The sequence below is a fragment of the Dioscorea cayenensis genome, chromosome 10, assembly GCF_009730915.1.
Source record: "Dioscorea cayenensis subsp. rotundata cultivar TDr96_F1 chromosome 10, TDr96_F1_v2_PseudoChromosome.rev07_lg8_w22 25.fasta, whole genome shotgun sequence".
Lineage (NCBI taxonomy): Eukaryota > Viridiplantae > Streptophyta > Magnoliopsida > Dioscoreales > Dioscoreaceae > Dioscorea > Dioscorea cayenensis.
The window spans coordinates 6,222,650-6,248,184 of record NC_052480.1 but is presented as its reverse complement, the minus strand read 5'-3'; the positions used below and the strand labels follow the sequence as shown (position 1 = coordinate 6,248,184).

The 25,535-nt window shown below is 34.9% G+C and overlaps 1 protein-coding gene across 1 annotated transcript; it reads right to left on the bottom strand.

Annotated features, from left to right (window-relative positions):
* Positions 1–18,594: 18,594 nt before the first annotated feature.
* On the bottom strand, positions 18,595–24,766 carry LOC120270192 (MA3 DOMAIN-CONTAINING TRANSLATION REGULATORY FACTOR 1-like). Its single transcript, XM_039277225.1, has 4 exons — positions 24,486–24,766; positions 24,172–24,410; positions 21,073–21,167; positions 18,595–20,798 (listed from the first exon to the last, which is right to left on the bottom strand). Exons 2-4 carry the CDS (start codon positions 24,401–24,403, stop codon positions 18,987–18,989), a joined length of 2,139 nt encoding a protein of 712 aa, XP_039133159.1. The 5' UTR covers positions 24,404–24,410; positions 24,486–24,766; the 3' UTR covers positions 18,595–18,986.
* Between the last annotated feature and the right edge of the window lie 769 nt (positions 24,767–25,535).

The following is a 25,535-nucleotide window of genomic DNA, read 5'->3' as shown; positions in this document are numbered from 1 at the left end:
TGGGCAAGATAGGTGAGGGCGTGAAGCTCTTCACTTACATATCTTGAAAACCAAGAGAGACTTGAAGTGGATGTTGTGTTACACTTATTTTAAGCAAATAAGTCTTTTGGAAGAGTTCTTCTTGTTTCCTTCAAATCTAGGTTGATAGATTGTGGTGTGGTGTTTTAGTTTGAAGTTTTAGTTCAAATATGTTAATTCTTCTTCTTTGTTCATAGTTGTGAGATATTATGCATTACTGATACAGATCTTCCAAATTTTTGCAATCTATAACCCAAATTACACAACAAAGTGATTTAGAACCAAAAGATTTCTTGTAGTATGCAATGCAATCTTTCAAGCGCACCAAATTTCACTAGAAATTATGATAGCATTACTAGATAATCAAACTAACAGTAGAAGAGAACATTAAAGGATCCAGGATCCTGGAGATCAACTCAATTACACGCTGAATAAATAGGAGGAAAGCAAGATTAAAGGATGAGATCCCTATTTTTCAGAATAAGAATCCTGCCCCAAAATGAAAGCCTTTTACATCATCTTGCTTCTCTCTACACTTGCCACGTAGCCCTCCACTTTAGCATTTAGCTAATTACTTAAGTACCCTTACTTACTTAACAACCCTTGATACATGTTAAGAGGTTTTGAAGATTTTCTAATCATTTAAGTTGTAACAGTCCCTCCCCCTTAACTATATCCTTGTCCTCAAGGAGTCAATGACTAGAAATGTAGGAACTTCTTCTGAATTTCATAATGAAATTCCCAAGTTGCTTCCTCTTTTGATTTGTTTGACCACTACATTAGCACCTTGACATCTGCCTTGTTGTTTCTCTTGACCAATTGCCAATCAAGAATTGCAATCGACTCCTAATGGTTGTTTCTGTAGACAAAGTAAATTGAGGAAGAATTGCAAACACTAACTGATTCCCCATCTTCTTCTTCAACTGAGAAACATGGAATGTGTTATGTATCTTGGCTTCAATAGGTAATTTAATCTGATACACCACTTTCCTCATATGCTCTTCTACTTCGAAAGGACCAAAATATTTTGCAACCAACTTGTGATTATCTTTAGCCACAACAAAATGTTTCCTATAGGCTTTCAATTTGATAAAAACTCAATCACCTACTTGGAATTCGCGATCCATCCTCTTTTTATCTACAATCTATTTCATTCTATTCAGAGCTTCATATAAGTTCTCTTTAAGACTCTTTAGGATTGTCTCTCGAGCCGACAAACTTCTATCCAGGACTTTAAATTTTGAGCTTCTAGCCATATACAGTAATGCATAGGAGATCCTTTCTCGTACATCACTTCATAGGGGCTAGCTTTAATTGATGAGTGAAAACATGTATTATACCACTGCTCTACAAGAAGAAACCATTTCACCCACTCCTTAGGTCATTCTCCAGTCATACATCTGAAATACTATTCTAGACATCGGTTCACAACCTCGGTCTGCCCATCACTTTGAGGATGATATACTGATGAATAGTGTAATTGAAATCCCAAAAGTTGGAATAGCTCTCTTCAGAATTTGCTTACAAATAATGTATCTCCATCACTAACTATAGATTTTGGCAAACCATGTAATTTGTACACATTTTCCAGGAACAATTGAGCCACCATCAATGCAGTGTAGGGGTGTGCAATAGCATGAAAGTGATTATTCTTACTCAGCCTATCAACAATCACCATAATTGTACTCTTTCCTCATGAAATTGGAAATCCCTCTATGAAATCCATATTGATTTCTTCTTAAACTCTTTTCGGAATAGACAATGACTGGAGTAAGCCCAACGGTAATGTATTTTCACCTTTGTTTTGTTGACAGACATCATACTCTTGTACAATCCTATATACAAATGACTGTAAACCCTTCTAGTGAAAGAAATTGCTAATCCTTTCCCTTGTTGCCTTCATTCCTGAGTGACCCCCTATAGTGCTGGAATGAAACTCCTTCAACGATGAGTTGTTTTAATTCTTTGTTATTTCCCACCACAATTCTACCTCTCCTTTTGAGTTGATTTTGGTTCCATTCATAATGCTGACTTACAATTGGGATCATTCGTTGCTCAATTAGTTTGCTCAGTTCTAAATCTTTTTCCCAACTCCTTTTTATTTGATTCCAGATTTCATAATTCACCACTAAAATTGTCATTAAATTGAATTCTCTCGACAAGTCATCCGTAATAATATTTTCATACCTCTTCTTATATATGATTTCAAAATCATACCCCATTAGTTTAGCCACCTACTTTTGCTGGTTTGAAGTGTTTATCCTCTGTTGCATTATGTACTTCAAACTTTGATGATCTGTCTTGATTTTGAAGTGCTTGCCTAATATATATGGTCTCTATTTTTGCACAGCCATTACCACTGCAAGCATCTCTTTTTCATATATGGATAGCAACAAGTTCCAACCAGATAAAACTTTGTTCATAAATGCTATAGGCTTTTCTGCTTGTAGTAGCACTTCTCCTACTCCAAAATCACTAGCATCTGTCTCTATCACAAACTCCTCACTGAAATTCGGTAAAGCCAATAAAGGTGCACTGATCATCGCCAACTTCAGTCTATTGAATACTACTTCACTATCATCATTCCATCCGAAATTATTTTTCTTCAATAAGTTGGTCAGTGGCTTTGATAGTTCTCAATAACCCCGAATAAATCATCAATAATAACCCGATAGTCCTAGGAATCCTCTTAATTCCTTTATAGATTTGGGTGTTGGCCATGCTTTAATTGACTCCACCTTTTGGGCGTCAATCTTTACCCCCTCTTTAATAATCATGTGACCCAAATATTCAATCTTCTTCATAGCAAAGGAACACTTGCTTCTCTTGGCATATAATTGATGCTCCTGCAGAATCAGAAACACTACTTTTAGATGGTTTAAATGTGTCTCCCATGACTTGTTGTACACTAGGATCTCATAAAAAAAGAAAAAAACCAAACACAAACTTCCAGAGATGCACTCTAAAAACATCATTAATGAGATTCTGAAAAGTAGACGTCGCATTAGTCAAGACAAAAGGTATGACTAGAAATTCATAATGACCGTCAAGAGTTCTGAATACAGTCTTACATATATCTTCTTCCTTCATTCTAATTTGGTGATATCCTAATTTTAAATCCAATTTTGAGAAGAATTCAGCACCCTAAAACTCATCCAGCAACTCTTCTATCAATGGAATAGGGAATTTGTCCTTAATTGCACTTTCATTCACCGCTCGATAATCCACGGACAATCTCCAAATACTGTCTTTTTTTACCAACACAACCAGTGATGAAAAAGGCGATTACTTTGCCTGATAACCCCCTTGCTAAACATTTCTGCAACTAAGCCTTCCATAACACTTTTTTGGAATGTAGGATACCTATAAGGTCTTACATTAATCGGATCAGTTCCCTTCCTTAATATGATTCTGTGATCGTGGCTTCTAGTTGGTGGTAAATCTGAAATCTCCATGAAAATGTCTCCATATTTCAATAATAATTGCTTTAGTTGTACATTCTGTCATGTGTTTTGCCTTTGAATTTCAACAGTATTGCACCCTTCATTGCTTTGCACTGCCTGCAGAGAACATAATCGAATTGAATATAATTGTGGGGGTAATTGCAATATCTTGGCCAATCCCTTCCCTTGCATTATCTGTATTCTAGGCAAATGTGATCCCCCTAAGCACTATTTTCTTATGATTTATGCCAAATTCTATCCTTAACTACTGAAAATCCCACAGAATTAGGCCCCATTGGACTAGCCACTGAATTCCTAGTGCTATTTGACATCCATCCAATGGCAATACTAGTAAATATGTTTTCAACTCTTGACCTTGCATCTTCCATCTCAATCTAGCACGCATCTGGTCACTCCTTATTGTGTTTCCATCTGCAACAACAACCATCAATGGGGAACAATTGCTCACTTAACAACATAATTTTTTCATTGTGAATTCATCTATGAAGTTGTGAGTACTTCCTGAATCTATCAAAATGTGAACCTTCTGCCAATTCATTGCCCCACAAACTCACATAGTTCTGTAATCAATCAAAGATGGTATCCCAGCCAAAGCATTTAAAGAAATAGTATATGACAAGGACTCTTCTTCCGCTTGCTCTGCTTCTTCCCCTTGTTATCTTCAATATCTTCTGCTGCCAATACATCTTTTGCATACACCTCCAGTTTATACATTTGTTTACCCTTGTATTGGTGGCCTGAAAAATACTTTTCGTCACATACAAAACACAACCCCTTCCTTCTTTTATCTTCAAGCTCCTTATCAGTTAGTTGTTTATAAGGTCTCATTGCATTACATTTATAGCCAGTATATCAGTTTTGTCCCCATTCCTTTTGCTAGCCTCCTGCATCGCTGAGGGTGTAGGTAGAAGATGAGCTGAGTTAGTACTACTGAATAAATCTGCCACGCCTATGGGCATTTTCCAACACACATTCTTTAAGCTTTGCTAGAACAATTGCTTGCTGTTGTGATTTGGGTGCAAACATTCGAACAATGTGTCGAATTTCCTCTTTCAGGCCTGCTAAGAAACAACTCACCTTGTACTCCTCAGTCAAGGAAACTCTATTGATTAATCCATCAAACTTGTTTAAAAAATTCTGCATCAACCCCAACTGTTTCAAATTCATAAGTTGTTCCATGAAATTATCATGTACTTCTCTCCCGAACCTGGTGGTCATAGCAACCACATACTCCCCCCATTCAACAACTACTCCCAACACCCTACCTTTGATGAAACCTTGGTTCCATTACAGAGCTAAACTTTCCATATGGATAGTAGCTATTTTGACCTTCATTCCCTCTGGGGTCTCATCAATATCGAAGAATTGCTTACATCTAAACAACCATCCTTGCAACCCCTCACCATTCAACTTAGGAAATAGCTAATCTAGGTTGGATTTCCTCGGATTGTCATTCCACCTTATCCTCGAGTAAGCTCTTCAACTTTTCCTCAAGATTTTTAAGTTCTTGATTTTTGGTCTCCATGGCTAGATCAGTTCATACTCCACAGATCCGTGATCAGTAAGTCTCTGATACCAATTGATACAGATGTTCCAAATTTTTGTAATATGTAACACAAATTACACAACAAAGTGATCCGAACCAAAAGATTTCCTGTAGCCTGCCAATGCAATCTCATAACTGCACCAAACTTTACTAGAAATTAAGATAACATTACTAGATAATCAAACTAACAACAGAGGAGAAGATCAAAGGATCTAGGATCCTAGAGATCAACTCAATTACATGCTAAATAGATGGGAAGAAATCAAGATTAAAGGATGAGAAATTCTCTGTTTTTCATGATGATAATCCTACCCCAAAACAAAAGCTTTTTACATTAGCTTCCTTCTCTCTACGCCTTCTATGTAGCCCTATACTTCAGCATTTAGCTAATTACTTAAGTACCCTTACTTACTTAACAACCCTTGATACCTGCCAAGGGGTTTTATAGACTTTCTAATCATTTGAGCTGTAACAATTACTTGATAGCATGTGTTTATTTGCCAAGTTATTTGATTGCTTAGTTTTAAGGATGCACACAAAGTGGTTGTTAAAATGTTAATGTTCTTGAAACTTGTTCAATGCCTATTGTATGGCTAAGTGATCTTGTGGTTTGATGTATGGTTGAAGCTTATCATTTGTGCTTATACTTAGTGATTGTTACCTTGACTTGTGTTAGTTCTAAATCTTTGGAGTAGTTGGTTTACTACAAGTTTCTAATGTTAAATCCATTCTTATAAATTGATTCTTAAGCGTAAGTCTTGATTTCTTGATAGTTACATTTCGTTGTTGCTTTTTATGATTAGGTTATTAAGTGTTGTTTTGTTTAGTTGTGCATTGTTGAAATTTAGCCTTATTTTTGGCTCGGTAGGTTAAACCTTTCATGGCCCTTTGTTGGAACTTAAGATATTTTTATTATCTTTTCCGTAAACTCCATTGATGGTTGTGTTTAGTAGTTGTGTTCTCTCTTGTTTTACCTATTGAAAGATTAAGTAAATCATTAGAAGTCTCACATTTTGGCACATGATGCTCTATACGGATTACCACCACTTGGATTGGTTTTTATTGTTAGTTGGTAGAAAGTTTCTAAGCAATTAGAGTTACTTTTATGTTTTTAGGACTGTTAAAGAAAGATTAGTCTTATCTTCAAGTGTGAGTTAGAGTTTGAAGACCTCCATGTAAGTAATCTGTATATAAATTATGAATTATTTTTATTATTAATATATATATATATATATATATATTTATCCATTCTTTTTATCTTGAAACAGTTGGCTAAGTTTCTATATAAATGTGGGATTATGCAATTCTTTGATTATATATTACGTTATAATATCTTTGCTTACATGAGAATCTTGGAAGCGTTTGACATTATAAATTCTCTTATATTATGCTATGTTGATTTGATAACTTAGCAATATTTTCTATTGGCAATTATTGACAATCTACTTCTTTAAAAATATTGCTTTTGTCATATATGGTAAAATTTATTTCATTATAAACATTCTTAGTCTCCAAATAAGCTATGTATTAGCCTTGTCAATGGCGGTCAACATTAACCATGTCAACATGAATTTTGTGAATTGAAACTATAGTTTCAGACCGGACAGTCAGTGAAACAATAATGGTCTCTGACTCGGGCCATTAAGGTAAAATAAATGGATTTTGATAATTCTGATGCAGGTGTCACCAAGGTAAAACAATTGGCCTTAGTAAATTTGGGAGACGTATAATCTTGGAAATATGTTATGGACATATGTTATGTTTGGAATCCATGTCTTCTATTAAACTTTTTGATCTAAAGACTTATATTTAATAATTATCTTACCCTGATTTTTTTATTCTTAAGAAATCTGTATGTTTTGAAAAAAAAAAAAATACTATAAAGAAGCTATGTTTCTGTAAAGAATTATGGATGCGAAACCTATATTTTGATAATTATTATTGCTTGCTATCATTCGGTACCTATGATTTATGTTCTACTTTTTATATACATATTTATAAATTTTGTTACAATTAATATTGGAATTTGAGTTTTGAACTCTTATGATCCTCAAATATTTTAGTAGATTACTTGCTAGTAGAGATGTCAACGTAGCGGCGATTCATTGGGGGATACATTCCCTGGCTGCGGCAGCGGCCTCAAAATTATACTTCCATCCCCAAACTCAGCCCCGAACCTGAATACGGGGAATTTTTTCCTCCGTCAGCGGAGTTTTTCAGGTTCGGGGATTCCCTAGCCCCGATTAATAAATTAAAATATTATTATTTCAAATTAAATTTATAAAATATTTGCTAAAAATACCATAAAAATTTTTAATAATTGAGAAACTCATTCACAAATTACGACCTAATACAAAATACTAACATGCACAATCACCAATAAATTATTTACAAAATTTAAAAAATTTAAAAAATGCAATATAGTTAATATAATTTTAGGATTTAATTTAATTCTTATACTAATGCTAATTTAGTTATTAATAATTTTCTAATTAAACAAATAAATATATGGGTATTTTCCAATTTTTATCTAGATATTTATAATATAAAATATTATATATATAATTTAAATTTAATATTTAATATTTCTTGGTTGGGGCGGGAAGGGGAGGATATTCCCCGGCCCGGCCCCGACCCCGACATGGAATTTTTTTCCGGCCTCGGCCCCAACACCTGAAAAAATTCCCCAACCCCAGCCTAGATGAGGTGGGGAATCGGGTTCCCCATCAAGGCCGGACCCATTGGCATCCCTACTTATGGGATTGTTAAGCTCATAAAATTGTTTTTAATTTCTTTCTGATCAGGATTAGGTTCTAACGGTAGCTTAACCGATCATCGAGTATCTTTCCGCCCATTATAGCTGAGTGATTATTTCTGTTGTGGTATAGTCCTTGAACAATGCATTTGAAACTTGTTATAATGTTTATTTGTAATTTATGGCTATGTTAGATCATTTTTCGTTGTGAGTCGGGTTTTTAGGCCTTGTGTGTCTGCAAGGTTTTCATCCTACGGGTGTAGGAGTGTTTGTCTGCTGCTAGACCAAGTTCAAAGTGTAACACATCCTCGACAATCATTAAAGATATATCATCCACCAACTAATTGTTTCCTTAGTGCTATACTGACTAACTTAACTTTTGATGGGGTGACCCAACTTTAATGGATCCTCTTAGTTAATCTCTCAATTGTGCTTTGTTTATTTATTTATGTTCCTTGTAACTTGTTTTGTTTTATTTGTTTATATATTTTTTTCTAATAAAATTGTAGTTTATCTATTTTTATAAAATAATAATATACTTTAACTTTTTTTTTTAAACTTCAAATTTCACTCCACTATAAACACATAAAATTTTATGAAATAGTACAAGCATCCAACAAAATCACGGGATATTTAGTACACCATATGACTTTTCATTTTAGTTTTATTTTAAATTTAATATGATTATGATATGTAGTTTATTTTTTTCCCCTTAGTAGTTTACTTTTTATTTTAACAAAACATACATTTGTGTGTGTATATTTTTCATGAGAACCTGTTCAAAGTGAGTTAATGAATATCCCATGAATAATGAATGATTGCTCTCCGCTAAGGTACGGGTACCTCAGCTGATAGCTAGCTTAGCTTTCTCGGCTAGTCTCCCCTGCATTGATCCATTGTGTTAGCCTGGGCATGCTTCAATCGCTTCCGTGCTTCTAGTTGGCCATTGAGGAACGTGATGCCCAGTCAAAGGCCAGTTTGTTTATCGTATTCTAGCACTAGGTCTGACACCCAAACTTTTATTATTTAAATTTACTTTTAAGTCAACCGTAAAATCTTTGAATTTCACTTTTACTCAATAGCATTTCCATCAAAATTTAACATGATCACTTACTAAGTGAATTCTTAAAAAAATTCTAAAAAACAAATTTTCTTCAGGATATGAGATTCCCATGAAAATCACATTTTCATTATTTATGCCAATGAGATTCTCTCCTTGTAAATAGTAATATTATATTCTAATTTAAAAGTTACATTTATCTTTTATTACTATCATGCCCTCATATAATTTATTAACTTAAATCAGAGGAACAACTTTCACATCACAAAAATAGACTATTCTCACCTTATTTTATTTATTTTTTATTTTTTTTTTGAATAATAGACCACAAGCGTCTTTTTTATATAAATATAAACAGGAACTCGGATATATATTATATGTACAGTATAAGAATAGTCTAAAAATCACAGGTGAACAATATATATAAGCAGTACTGTGAACAGTACTGTCGGGGGAGGGATTTGAACCCATGATCTCCTCCTTATATTTTGGTATCATACCATTGGGCTATCCAATGGTTGACTTTTTTATTTTTATAGATGCTTTTCATCAAATGTAACTATTATTTTTATTAAATTATACAAACCATTATGTACAACGATATTCAAATAATTTAACACAACTCAATATAAGTATTACCTGCAATTTTTTTTATTAATTTGAATCAAATGGAAGAATATGAGAGTTATATTAAGAGGTGGCAATTTTCATAAGTTTGATGGATATTTGCTCTACCCAAATTCCAAAAGGGCATGTTTAAAACCCCATTAAGGTATAGGATAGGTTGGGTATTCAAAATTAAGACCAATGTTAGTTTGGGATTTTATCTTTGGTGACTCAAACCTAAACATGTGTGTATATATATAATTGTTATAAACAAATATTTTAATGGATGCCTACTGTAGCAATATTACTGTAGAAAAATCACTGTAGCAAACGATTTCACTGTAGCAGTCGACGGATAACACTGTAGTAGTCGACGGTGCTGTTACTATTCCACCAACCAGGGTATTTTGGACCGTTGGATCAAATCGATTCTGGCCGTTCATTCAACTTTTGTATCCCTATAAATACCCCCATTCATTTGTAAATTGGATATAGAGAAGAGAAAGAAAAGAGAGAAATAAAGAAGAGGGAAGAAGAAGAAGAAGAAAAGGGTTTTTGGTAAATATTCTGGGTCTCTATTCTTATTACTCTCTATATATTTATGATATATATTCTTAACACGTTATCAGCACGAATTTGCTCATATGATTTTAATTTTCTTTAGCTTATCTAATATATATGTTATATATGTGGAACCCATTTCTAACACTGAATGCAAGAAGGTTCGACAGGTAATATAATACTAGCAAACCATACATTTTATTTAATACATAATTTCAGTTTTTCTTAGAAGCATACATAAAAAACATACAGTACTAAAGCCACTAAGGCTAATATTACCATTACTTTTAAAATAAACAAGAAAAATAATAATATTATTATTACAATGAGGTTTACTATCAAATCCAAATCTTCCGTATAATCTTCCCTAAGTCCTGCCATGGTAAACCCTCGGATCCCGGCAATCAGGTAAAAACTCCACCGGCGAACCTCCGACCCTTTCTCTTCTCCGCCGGCCCGTCCTCTCTTCCCCGTCGGCCCTCCTCTGCACTGGTTTTTCGGATTTCTCCGACCGGCCTTTCTTCGTCGGCCCCTACTTTCTTCTCTCCCTTATCTTTACTTCTTCTTCCATTTTAACTTATAATCACTTTCAAACAAATTTTAATTCCCAATGTTGCAATAATTGCATCGATGAATGAAAGACTCAGATACTAACCATATACATGAATAGGACCGTATATGAATAGTACTGTATGTGTTGAACAGTATATATGGTTTGTATTTTATTTTGTATACTCTGTTCTAATTACCTGCTATATTATTATTTTGAAGAGAAAATGGCAAATATTGCAAAAAGAGAATTCGAGGCCCTTCAAATCTCAGGGAGCAATTATATATCTTGGAGCCTCGATATCAAGCTCCATCTGAAAGCAAGAAACCTGAGTAAAACTATTGAGGCTAATAACAATGAGCCCAGTGACAATAAGGCGAAGGCCTTAATATTTATAAGGCATCATATTGATGATGGCCTGAAAAATGAATATTTGACCATTGAGGATCCACAGGAATTGTGGTTATCCCTAAAAGAGAGATTTGAACATCTCAGAATGGTCTACTTGCCTAAAGCACGCAATGATTGGTCAAGTCTCAGGTTTCAAGATTTTAAAAAGCGTCAGAGAATATAATTCCGAGCTATTTAAAAATTGTTTCAAGATTTCGCCTCCGTGGAGAAACGATGATGTAAGGAATGATGCTCGAGAAAAACATTTACAACATTTCACGCACGTAAATGTTATATTACAACAACAATATAGAGAAAAGAATTTTACAAAAATTCTCCGAATTAATTTCTTGTCTCCTTGTGGCGGAGCAAAACAATGAATCGTTGATGCGTAATCATCAATCTCGACCATCCGGATCGAGCACCACCCGCCGTAAATTAATTTTGGGCAAAGAAGATGGCGTGGTCGCGGTGCTAGTTTTAAAAACCGTGGTGTACGAGGAAATTATGGTGGTCGAGGACTACGCGGTCGTGGTGGGGGCCGAAATAACATCGGACCACGCGATAATGTAATCGATGTACATCAACGAGCAACAAAGCCACAAGATGGGGTTAGAGACAAAGAAAGATACATGCTATCGTTGTGGCTCGGAAGGTCATTGGTCCAGATTTGCAGGGACCCTCAAAAACATTTTTGTCCATCTTTACCAAGAATCACTTAAAAACAAGAAAGGTAAAGATATTGAGACAAATTTTCTGACAACCCCATAGTTGATCCAATTGAGGATAATTCCATAAATAATTTAAATGTAATCGAAAAATACATATTTAGATATGTCGATTTCCTTATAGACTAGTTTGTAATATGTTTTTATGTTTTTATTAAATTATGTTTTTTTCTTTTGTTTTGTTAGAATATGGTCGATGATGAATGCATTATTGATCATGGGACAACGCATACTATTTTTGACTAGAAAAATATATTTTATATCCTTATCAATGAGAAAGGCATATATAGCCACAATAGCAGGGTCATCGGACCGGTTGAAGGTTCCGAGAAGCGACGATTGATGTTGCCAAATGGAATATCCTTGCAGATGAAAAAATGCTCTCTATTCCCCTAAGTCTAGGAGGAACCTTTTAAGCTTTAAAGATATACGCCCTCAATGGATATCATTTAGAGACGGTTGATAAGGAAGGAAAAAGAATATCTTTATATTACACAAGTTATTTCATGCCAAAAACGTGTACTTGAAAGCTTTCCTAGATATCCTCGGGATTATATTTTACACATATTAAAGTGATGGAATCACATACGGTATTAACCCAGAAGGTTAATAACCGAAAGATATTTAAAATATGGCATGAAAGACTTGGACATCCTGGTGCTATTATGTTACACCGGGATTATTACTAGTTCTCATGGACACCCACCCGAAGGATTATAAAAATCCTAACACATAACGAATATGCATGTTCAAGATGTTCAATGGGAAAGCTAATAACCGCACCTTCTATAACAAAGGTGATCGGGTGAATCTCCTAAATTTTTTTAGAAAGAATACAAGGAGACATTTGTGGACCAATACATCCGCTCATGTGGACCATTTAGGTATTTTATGGTTTTGATCGATCGATCGACTAGATGGTCCCATGTTTCACTCGCCTACAAGGAATGTAGCATTTGCAAGGTTATTAGCACAGATTATCGGGCTTAAAGCACAATTTCCAGATTATCCCATAAAGACAATTCGTCTTGATAATCGTCTGGTGAATTTTTCATCAAAATCATTTTATGATTATCAGTATGGCAGTTGGAATACATGTTGAGCATCCAGTAGCTCATGTACATACCCAAAATGGGTTAGCGGAGTCATTAATTAAAAGACTCCAGATTATTGCCCGTCCAATGTTATTAAGGGACTAAACGCCTACAAGTGCGTGGGGTCATGCTATTTTTGCATGCCGCAACTTTAATACTGGATCCCGACCCACTCGCATGTAATTTATATTCACCACACCAACTTGTTATGGGTAAAAGAGCCCTGATATTTCATATATAAGAATATTTGGTTATGCAAGATATGTGCCAATACCACCACCAAATCGTATACAAAAATGGGCCCACAACGCGACTTGGTATATATGTTGGTTATGATTCCCCTTCAATTATACGATATTTAGAACCATTAACAGGGGATGTATTTACTGCAAGATTTGCAGATTGTCATTTTGATGAATCTGTCTTCCCTGCATTAGGGAGAGAAATGATTACTCAAAATGAGCCAAAAGAAATTGATTGGAATGCATCAAGATTACATACATATGATCCTCGCACAAATGAATGTGAACTTGAAGTTCAAAGGAACATTAAATTGCAAAATATTGCAAATGAAATACCTGATGCATTCACTGATACAAAACTGGTAACCAAATCATATATACCAGCTGCCAATGCTCCTGCAAGAATTGAGATTCCTAAGAATCCATTGAAAGAAAATCAAGTAGAAAATAAACCACGACAAAAACGTGGAAGACCAATTGGTGCCAAAGATTCAGCTCCTAGAAAAAGGAAGCAGAAAAATAAAGAGAAGGATCTCCCATGTGAAAAGGGAGAGGAAATTATAAAACCCTCAGAACAAGTTAATGAAGAGTCAATGGGGGATGATATTTCTGAAAATGTTGAAAATTCAATTTGCTATGTAGATGATGGTCAAAGATTGAATCGGCATGAGACCGAAATAAATGATATATTCATCTACAATGTGGCTACAGATATAGAAATAAATACTAATAATGATCCAGAGCCACGATCTATTGAAGAATGTCGACAAAGAAATGATTGGCCAAAATGGAAAGAAGCTATCCAGGCTGAGCTAAATTCCCTATCAAAACGTGAGGTGTTTGGACCGATAGTGCCAACACCAGAAGGGATAAAACCAGTCGGTTATAAATGGGTGTTCGTTAGAAAAAGGAATGAAAATAATCAAATTATGAGATACAAAGCAAGACTGGTTGCTCAAGGTTTTTCTCAAATGCCTGGAATTGATTATGAAGAGACATATTCTCCTGTAATGGATGGAATTACTTTTCGATTTTTAATTGCCATGGCAGCAAGTAATAAATTAGATATGCAGTTGATGGATGTTGTCACAGCATATCTGTATGGATTACTTGAAAATGACATATATATGAAAATCCCTGAAGGATATAGAAAAACAAACATTACAAATAATCATCATTTATACTCTATTAAATTACAGAGATCTCTTTATGGGTTAAAAACAATGCTGACGGATGTGGTATAACCGCTCTCGATGAATATCTTATAAAAAGAAGGATACCAAAATGATAGTATATGTCCATGTGTGTTTATTAAAAAGTTATACTAACGGTTTTTGTTGTGATAGCGTGATATGTGGATGATTTAAATCTTGTAGGTACTCCCCGAAATTGCAATCGCGAGATCATATCTCGAGAAAAGAATTTGAAATGAAAGATTTGGGAAAGACTCAAATTCGCCTAGGTATACAAATCGAGCATTTATCCTCGTGGAATATTTGTGCATCAATTAACCCTATACGGAAAAAGGTCGTCAAGAGATTCAATATGGAGAAAGCTTATCCATCGAGTACGCCCTATGGTCGTCCGAACTCTTGATGTTCGAGAAGATCCATTTCGCCCACCTGAAGAAGGAGAGATCATTCTTGGTCCGAAACTCCATATTTAAGCTGCAATCGGTGCATTAATGTACCTTGCAAATAATACCGCACTGGATATAGCTTTTGTAAAGAAATCTTCTAGCAAGATACGCTCTACATCACTGGGTTTAGATGTACTACGTTATTTACGAGGAACTACAGATCCGGGTTTATTCTATCGACAAGAATCTTCATCCAACCTCACGAGGCTTTGCGATGTCTGGGTATCCGTCTCGACCCTCATAAAGGGCAATCTCGGATCGGATACATGTTTTCTTACAATGGTACATGCTATCTCATGGCTGCTCCACAAAACAAACTCTTATAGCTACTTCATCAAATCATACTGAAATTCTAGCTCTCCATGAAACAAGTCGTGAATGCCAATGGTTACGATCTATGATTGGGTATATCAGATCATCCCGCAAATTACCATCAAGTAAATAACAAATGCTACGATGAATTTATGAAGACAACAATGCTTGTATTTCTCAAATACAAGGAGGTTATATTAAAGGTGATAGAACGAAACATATATCACCAAAATTTTTCTACACTCATGATCTCCAGAAAGAAGGCGTTATAGAAGTTCAAAAGATTCAATCCAGTGAGAATCAAGCTGATCTATTCACAAAATCACTTCCTAAGTGCATTCACCAAAGACTTATACACAAAATTGGGATGAGAAGACTTGAGGATGTAAGTACTTCTGATATAAGTTAAAAGTTATTTATTTGAGGGGAGACTGTACTCTTTTTCCCTTCGCCAAGGTTTTTATCCCAATGGGTTTTTCCGAGGCAAGGTTTTTAATGAGGCAGTAACACTCAAATGTACCAAGGATAGTGTACTCTTTTTCCTTAGCTAGGTTTTTATCCCAATGGGTTTTTCCTAGCAAGGTTTTAACGAGGCATATCCTTTGGTCGTAGGCATCCAAGGGGGAGTGTTATAAACAAATATTTTAATGGATGCCTACTGTAGCAATATTATTGTAGAAAAAAATCACCAGTAGGGCACTGACTTCATCTGTAGCGATCGACTGGATAACACCGTAGTAGCGATCTGCGATCGCTATTCTATTCCACCAACTGAGTATTTTTGGACCGTTGGATCAAATCGATCCCGGCCGTTCATTCAACTTTTGTATCCCTATAAATACCCCCATTCATTTGTAAATTGGATATAGAGAAGAGAAAGAAAAGAGAGAAATAAAGAAGAGGGAAGAAGAAGAAGAAGAAGAAAAGGGTTTTTGGTAAATATTCTGGGTCTCTATTCTTATTACTCTCTATATATTTATGATATATATTCTTAACAATAATCATTTTATATTTCATTTTATAATTTTTTATTCAGAGATTGTGGTGCAATTTACTTATTATATATTAAAAAGAAATTTTTAGTACACCAATCTGTGGCATTGAGCCACAACAATATAAAATGATAAAAGAGAGAAAAATAATCTTCCATTATTGAAACCTAATGACTTCTCATGAAGTAGTTTTGTAGTTTCTTTAATAATAATGAAAATCAATTAATATTATTGAAAATGTGAGTTTGATTGTAGAGAATCAAAATTTCTAAAACTCCAAAATAAAGATTTTAATTTAAATGCTTTTTTTATATACTATTAAACAAAATATGAATGAGAGGGGTCTATAACTCAAATTTAATTAATTAACTATAAACAAACAAAACCATTCAAATGAGATTACTAATAAAAATAAATAAATAAAACTAATAATAGGAATTATATAGTATCTACCAAACATTGTTTTTTTAGATGTAATTACATAATTAGTTCCATTTACATAGTTTGGTAATGAAAAACATGGCATTAAATATGATTATTGAAGAAATAATTGAAATAAATATTATACATTAAAAATGAAAAAACAAAATTAAAATATGTATCATTATATTTTATAATATATATCAATCTATGTATAAACTCATACATAAGGAAGAGAAACATGCAACAGAATAACATGACATGAAGTGAGGATTGCATGAAAACCATTCATGGTTTTCTGGTCTAGGAAAAATTAGAATAAAGGGTCTAATGCAGTTATAAGAAGGTTTGGTATTGGCCTCTCTTTGAGAATTTTTCCAACTCAGATGAGTAAAATTACAATTTTCATATATATATATATATATATATATATATATGAATAGCAATTATGTCCAAATTTAAAATACTTGTTTTGAGACATTGTAGGAAATTAAAATTCCAAAAACTTGAACTATGAAAATTGAGAAACTTAAACTCTTAATAAGTATGAATAAGTGAGTATGAATATTTCTGAAACTGTCACTCAAAACTCTGAAATTAGGGGTGAAATTTTTTTCATTTATACATTTACTTTGTAATTTAGAAGTTACTTCCATGTATCGTTTTTGTGGAAATTGAAGATTAACAAACTTAAAATCAGACTCAAACTATTATGTATAAATGCACAATTAAATAAACTAAAATTTATTATAAAAAATAAAAAAAAAATATTCATGAACCTTTCGTTTGAATCAGCTTATACTGCCAACTAAATGAGAATAAAATGAGAAATTTAGTTCAATAAATTATTGTAGAAACTTCACTTCAAAATTTAGTACATGCATGATCCACCCTGCCATGCCTGAATTTTGGAGGGGCAATATGATGGCAAAACCGGAAAATAAGTAAGAAGCAAACATAAGTGAGAAGGGAAAAAAAAGTCATAAGTCAAATTAAAATAAAAATGCAAATGAGTGAGGTATTTATGACCCAATTTAATTAATTAAAAATAAATATATAAAAAAAAACTCGAATGAGATTATTAATAAAAAAAATAAATTAATTAATAGTATAACTATACAGTGAAATTTCTTTGATCATTCAAACATAACTTTATAAATTTGGATGTAATTACACAATTAGTAATGAAAACATAAAATACGTAGCTTGGTAATGAAAAACACGCCATCAAATATGATTATTGAAGAAATAATTGATATAAATATCATACATTAAAAATAAGCTAAATATTAAAATATGCATTATTATGTTTTTATTAAAAAAAAAAAACATATCAATCTATATATGAACTCATACATAACAAAGAGAACATCCAAACAGAATCACATGACATGCAAGTGAGGATTGCATGTAAACCATTCATGGTTTTCTGGCTTATGAAAAAATTAGAATAAAGGATTTAATGTAGTTTTATAGGAAGGCACAATAAGAGTATTTATTCTTTACCCATATCATATGAGCAAAATTACAATTGTCTTATATTTATAAGAATAGCAATTATGTTCAAAGATAAACCACTAGTGATAAATTTGTTTTGAGACATTGTAAGAAATTGAGGGTCCAAAAACTTTTGTTATGAGATATTGTAGGAAATTGAGGGTATAGAAACTTTAACATTCAAAATTGAGAAGTTCAAATACTGATCCTCATCATACTTCTTCAAACCATTGAAATTTGAAATTGCTGATGCAAGTCAGTTCAATATAGTTTGTAATTTAAATAAAAATCAACTTGCCAAAAACTTAAGATAGATCTAAATCATCTAATCTAAAAAAAATTGTTTTCTACCAATCTCGGAATCTGCTTCTTTTGGTTCTCACCAAAAACAGTCTTTTTTTTAACTCTATTTATAATAAACTCTAAAAAAAAATTCAAAAACTAAAATAGAAATATTTTTCAAGACATAAATATATATTTGTATATATACATCTTCATTGAAAGAAATTGAAAGTTGATAAACTTAATATCTTAAACCCTTATTATTATAAATAAATTTACAATTATGCAAGAGAAACTAAAATTTCAATTTAATAAAATAAAATACGCTAAACACTCCATTTGAAGTTGTTAAATACTGTCACCCCAATGAAGATAAAATGAAAAATTCAGTTCAATGATTCATCACATAAACAAGAATTTTAAAACATCCATGATCCATTGTCATACCGGAATTTTTGACTGGGGAAATTCGATAGCAAACCCGGAAGAGAAAAGAGAAGCGAGAAACAAACATAAATGAGAAGGAAAAGAAAAGGTCATAAGTCAAAGATTTGTTTCCAAATCACTAAGTAATACACATAAATACCAGCTGCATAAAAAGATTCTCTGGTTCTAAAATATAAGATGATGGGAGAGCAACACTGACTATATGGCCAAAACCAGACTAATGTATATGACTAACTGTGCATAAACACACGCCGAAACCATCAGAGTCCGGGCAAGCAACCTGTATGTGAACCTGTGGTCGAAATGCGGTGCATAAACAGCAACAGAGCAAGAGTAAAGCAAAGGGGTTTTGTATGATGTGAACCAGACCAGGCTCTCCTTTTTCAAGGGGCCACGGCATTTGAGGACGGCGGAGCAGTCACAAAGGACGGTAATAGCCAACCAAGCTTCTTGGCATGCTCTACATAATAACCGAACTTCTCCTCAGCATTCGGGATATCAAGAGCAAGGTCATCAAGCCCATCCCTCACTCTTGAAAAGCCTTTTGTCATCTGGTTGATGGTGATCAATCCTTCACTAAAGCACTCTTGTAAGAAATGCAGGATCCTGTCGTTCTTCTTCTCCATAGCCATAACTAATGCTTTCTTAACTACTTCATGGTTAAAGAATGGCATTCCAAGATCACGGATGCATTGACAAGCTTCACCGACATCACCTCCGCTCTCATACTCTTCCAGAAGCTTTGTGATCTTGTCCTTTGCATCCTCCACTGCCCAACCAGTGCCACCACCCCAGCATCTTAGAATTCTCTCACCTGCATGGCGGGCAGAAATTAGGGTTCGAGCCATGTGTACAGTTTCACTTCCGCTACAATTTTGTGGAAGTTTGCTGCTGATCTCCTCCAGGTTTAATGGAACCAACACATCATCAATCACCGCTCTAGCCAAAAACAGAGCTAACTCATTTGAGGCATCCAAAATGTCAAGTGCAGTATCCTCAGCTGATTCTAGAAGCATGATGAATCCATTCACTATATCATCAGTTGAGAAAATTTCCATACGCAGTGCAGAAAGCAAAACAGATGCCATCTCCTTCTCCCTGTTCTTTCGGTCCATGGCAAGTGTGATCAGCTTTTTGAGAAAAATGGGATTGTATTCAGGAGCTGCAAGATCCTCAAGGCTTCGAACAAGTTCAGGAATGTCATCAGAGAGAAAATATTCAAGAATTATGGTACCAGCTTCCTCCTTGAATTTTCTTACTTTATCAGCATCTTCATCGTTTCGATCTCCATCCGCACCAGAAAGCTTCAGAAAAGAAGAGTCAAGCCATCCTTCATCAATTGCTTTTGGTACTAGCAGCTGGAAAGCGCTTTTTGCAGAAGGTATATCAAGAGTAAGGTCATCAAGGCTCTCAGCAAGCCTAGAGAACCCCTTCATCATCTGACTAGAGCTTATCAGGCCTTCATCTGCTGCTTCTTTTAGGAGTTTCGATATAAGTGATTCCGATGCCTGGTTTTCCATTGCAAGTATCAGAGCCCTTTTCACTACTTCATGGTGGAAGAATGATACACCCAATTCCCTAATGCATCTGCAGGCCTCAAAAGTATCCCCACTCTCTAAATATTCTTTCAACAAATCTGAAATTTTCTTCTTCACCTCTTCTACGGTGATGTGGGTACTACCACCCCATCTTCGCTCAACTAGCTCTGCATGATGAGGTGCCGAGAGGTAACTCTTCTCTGCAATTTGTATAACTTCAAGTCCTTTGGAGGCCTCAGAAAGGGTTTTCTTTGCCTTGCTAAGGAATGCAGGAGGGAGGATGTCATCAACAACTGCACGTGCAATGAAAAGAGCCAGAATGTCAACTGCATCAAGGATGTCAACTGCTAAATCATCTGCAGACTCAAGAAGCATAGAGAACCCTTGGCTAATCTGAGCCGAGCTTATCACATCAGCATATAAAGCAGACAGTAAGACTGATGCCATTTCTTTCTCTTTATCATGTCTATCCATTGCAGTGGACACAAGTTTCTTAACAAAGTAATGATGGTATTCTTCAGAGCCAAGTTCTCTGAGATCAGAAGCAGCTTGTTCCACATCTCCTGTGCTGAAGTATTCCTCAATAATTGTTATCACAGACTTTTTGTAATCATCCAATGGTGTTGTTACAGTAGCACCCACCAAATGATAGGGTTCCTACCATCACAAAACAAATAAAGGAAATTTAAGGGGGCAAGTGATCATAATTTATACAAATGTGTTCTACTAATAAAGATGAATCCAGTGTTTACAAGGGACCTCATTCCATTTGTTTTAGTCAAGAAACTCACCAAAGCAATCATATGTTAAATGCCAGTTTCACTAAATTCACATTAAATTGGTAAAAGTTCTTGGAACATGTACGTGCATGTGCATGTGCCTGTGTGCATGCATGCATGAGGGAGAGAGAGAGAGAGAGAGAGGGGCATACTTCACCACTGTCGTAATTTGGGTCATTCCGATCAAGACGAGAATCAGAATCAGTATCAAGGAGTTTACCCCACGTCCCTTTGCCGCCGCCACCATCTACAAAACAAGTTTGTTTTTAAGGAGCGAAGTCAAATGGTGTCCGTATAAATATTTGTTGAAATGTGAAAAAAATTAGAAATTAAACTATTTTGTTGTGGAATCTGTCCAACAAAGGAAGGAGCAAACATGTGTCAACCATACATAGAAAGATAAACATACTCATTTGTTTATGATACGGCGACAACATAAAGTAAAAAAGCATTTAAGACTTTGATTTTGCATTTGGAAGATTTAGACTATCATAAATATGGCTGGTTTTGTTAAAATAAGCTTCAAATAAAAGAAAATAGTTTTCACTAACAGGTTCTACCACATGCAATCAGCGCATGAGTAATTACAATGAAAATCATGGGCATGGCTTATGTTGAAATTATGTTTCCATTATTTATTATAATTATGCAAGGTATAATCTTCCAAAAACTTCATGATTGTTGCTGAGAAAATATCATATTACCAGGAAAAGAAACAACAATTGAATTCTACCTAAAGACTGTTCATCCTTTCAATAGTGAGCTTCAGCTTTCAAAAGAATCTCAACTTCCATTAGCAGGGAAAAAATTAAGCAAATGTGTACCCACATTCAATTCTTAGCTGCATATAGCTCAGGTATAAATCAAATCTATCAATATGTAAAGCAATTTCAACAACTACATTCACACAAGCAGAAGCAACATGCATATGATCCAGGATGTCAACATAGAATTCCAAACAGTATATTTTGAAATAATTACTAAAAACTGATAATTAGACTACCTAGAGCACAAAAGTACAGTGATACTAAGAAATCCACAAATAAGCAATGGAGTATGAAAATGAACAAGTGACCCTCAACTGGAAAAAAGGCAAAAGAAATATATTTCTTATCAGCAGCATGTACAAAACTGCATTAGATGCTTGTGAACAACCAATGACAAATTTCAGCCAGATTGAATATATTGCCGAATCCAAATAAAACAAACAGATTGTTTCATAATTCATACATTTACATGGATTCATTGGCCAGACAATATAAAGCAGTGCCCATGGTCTTGGTTTCCTCAATGGTAGACAAAAAAATCTAGGCAGCCTACAAATTATGCTAGAGCCCTCTAATCCATTGACTGATTGCTTCATATAACACTAGCTTCAATTTTCTAAAACTGTACACTTAACTTCCAGAAATGGCAAGATAGTTTACCAAAATTTCAGAAATAAAAAACTGTGTCCCAACCACCAGCATGAAAAATTTCAACATAATACCGACAAAAGGGGGTAGAGTTCCCGTGAAACATAAAGGAAGGGGAAATCCCAGATAAGGCATACAAACAAAAGTATAACAATAACGACAAGGGCGGTCTCCTTCAAAGATACAACAGTAGCACGATCCACATAGTTCCATAACCAGCATTCTCTGGTAATACTTAAAATTATTTCACTTGTGCAAAGACAACAGGAGAATTGAAAGTATGATAGACTGCCAGTGATGTGCATGCATCATTTCAAATACGTTATCATTTTATGCCATAATTGCACACGCTATTTTAATCAAATCACAACAACCTCAATTTCATTTACATTTAGCGTCTAAGATATGTCACTGCAAAATGAAATAGAGACATAATAGCGACAAAAGGGGGCAGAGTTCCCATGAAACATAAAGGAAGGGGTACTTTCAGATAAGGCATACAAACAGAAGTATAACAATAACGACAAAGGCGGTCTCCTCCAAAGATACAACAGTAGCACAATCCATATAGTTCCATAACCAGCATTCTCTGGTAATTCTTAAAATTATTTCACCATGCAAAGACGACAAGAGAATTGAAAGTATGATAAACCTCCAGTGATGGGCATGCATCATTTTAATACATTCTCATTTTATGCCATAATTGCACACTATTTTAATCAAATCACAACAGCCTCAATTTCATTTACTTTTAACGTCTAAGATGCGTCACTGCAAAATGAAGTGGAGACATAATACCGACAAAAGGGAGTAGAGTTCCCATAGAACATAAGCTGAAGCAAGGGGAAATTTCAGAAAGGCATACAAATAAAAATATAGCAAGAACGACAAAGGTGATCTCCTCCGAAGATATAACAGTCCCATGATCCACATAGTTCCCAACAGCATTCTCAGCTGATTCTTAGAATTATTTCACTACGCAAACAGGACAGGAGAAATAGAAGTATGACAAACTGCTAGTGATGTGCATGCATCATTGTTATACTATCACATTTTATGCCATAACTAATTTGATTAGATCACAACAGCCTCAATGTCATTTAACTTTTAGCTTCTACGAAGTGCAACTGCAACAAGAAGTGGAGACACAAACAAAGACTAATAAGATAACATGCTTGCAACATAGACCACAACTCTGATCAACAAAGTGAAAAACTAGTCAGACTTGAGAAAACAAAAGAATGCAAGAGGTTAATGCTCAACTTCAGGCACAAGAATAAGATTCGTTTAACCTATTTATCACCAATTTCATCACGGGAGTTGCAACAACAATCATGATTTCCCAACAGAATCTAGAGTCTTTCAATTGACGGATGAAGATTGGATATTGAAAACATTTCTCATCTCAAAGAGATTATGTCAAATCATATTCCGGACTTCAAGAAACAGAGAAATATACATCACCACCAAGTAGGGTTACCAACACATAAATCAACGAGGAAAGGAAAGTTATGCAATTAAAAAAAACATAAGGAAATTCAGTAAAACCAGTTTCCGACTTTAACGAGTTCAATATACATCACCAATAACTTGGCCTGCCAACTAAACAAAAATAAGCATAGATAAGCCCGAAGATTATATACACAGCAGGAGATTCAGCAATCCTAGTTTCAGACATAATGCCAGTAATTACCCCACCAATATCCATGAAGTAATGAACATCAAAATGCTATCAAATAAACAATTTCTTCAGAGAGGCAGATCAGAAATGTCAATCAATCAAAACCACAGATACAAGAATCTTATTTACTTCAAACTTTTCAACAAATAACTCACCCTTCTTCACTCGCACGAGCTTCCCGGAGTGCGACCGCCTCATATGCCTCACCGCGAACCCAACCGTCGGAACCTTATTGTTCCCCGTCGCGACCTTCATCGGGTGCTCAGCCAACAACGATGTAGGCGATCTAGGCGAAGACGACAGCACCTCAGCGTTCTGCGCCGCAACTCTCAACACCGCCCTCTGCTCATCAGTCAGAAACCCCTCTTTCTCCTTCGGCGAAGCCATCCCCAACCTAAACCAACCCAAACCATCAAATCAAACCAAAAAACCACCACAAAAAACAACACAAAAACCAATTCAAACCCACCAAAGAAAAAGATCACGAGAAAATCAACTCCAATGCTCAATCCACCATCAGAGGAGCCAAAAACACCTCCCTCCCCAAACTCCACTCGCTCAGGAACAACCGTGAGCGAAGACAGAGAAGGGGATCGAAACCCTAGAGATCGGGGAAGGAAGCGATCGAGATCTCGGGCTCCTGGTGGCTTGATTTGTCCTCTGGATCCCGAGTCTCGACGTGCGGTGGCTCCCAATGACCGCCGAGATGGAGATGGGGATGGGGATGGGGATGGGATGGGGCGGAATGGGCGGCGAAGTGGTATTTATATGAAGGAAGGGTTGGCTTCCGGTACACGTCAGAGAGGAGTGGCGAGTATTATCCCCGTTGATGTACACGTGGCACGCTTTAAGAGGCCTAAAGGCAGTCACTGGGCCCCAGCGAGTTAGGGTTTCGGTTCTTATAGAATTACCGAATTGCCCTTTCCTGTTTGGGCTGGATGCCAAGCCGGGCCCAATTTGGAGTTTTGCTTGCCCACTTTTGATGTTATTGGAATTACGGAATTGGCCTTTTGTTTGGGCTGGAAGATAAGAATTCTTGCTTGAGCTGGAAGAAGAACAACGGCCAGGCCCATTTATAGTTTTGGCAGCCCATTTCGGGTATTATTGGAATTACAAAATTGCCCTTTTGTTTGGGCTAAAAGATGCAAAAGCGACCAAGGGGCAGTTTGGGTTTTGGATGCCTTGTTGTTCTATCTAATTAGCTTAATATTTTTGAGGGAAAAAAAAAGTTGGAAGTTGTATTGAACTATGCTGGTTAAAATTGGTTATGATTTCAAGACTTAAGACGGAAAATTAAATTTTATTTAAACGCACAAGATAACAATTATAATTTGTCTAGTATTTATATATACATATATATGCTCGCAAAAATACTTTACTATTATGCTATGATTAGTGGCTTATTCATATTTTTAAAATAAATAAAAATAATATACTAATGAGAGTTGATTTAAATGATAGAGATTTTAGCCACATAAGCATATAGTCGAGTGAGCCCTATATTTTTATAAAAATTTTA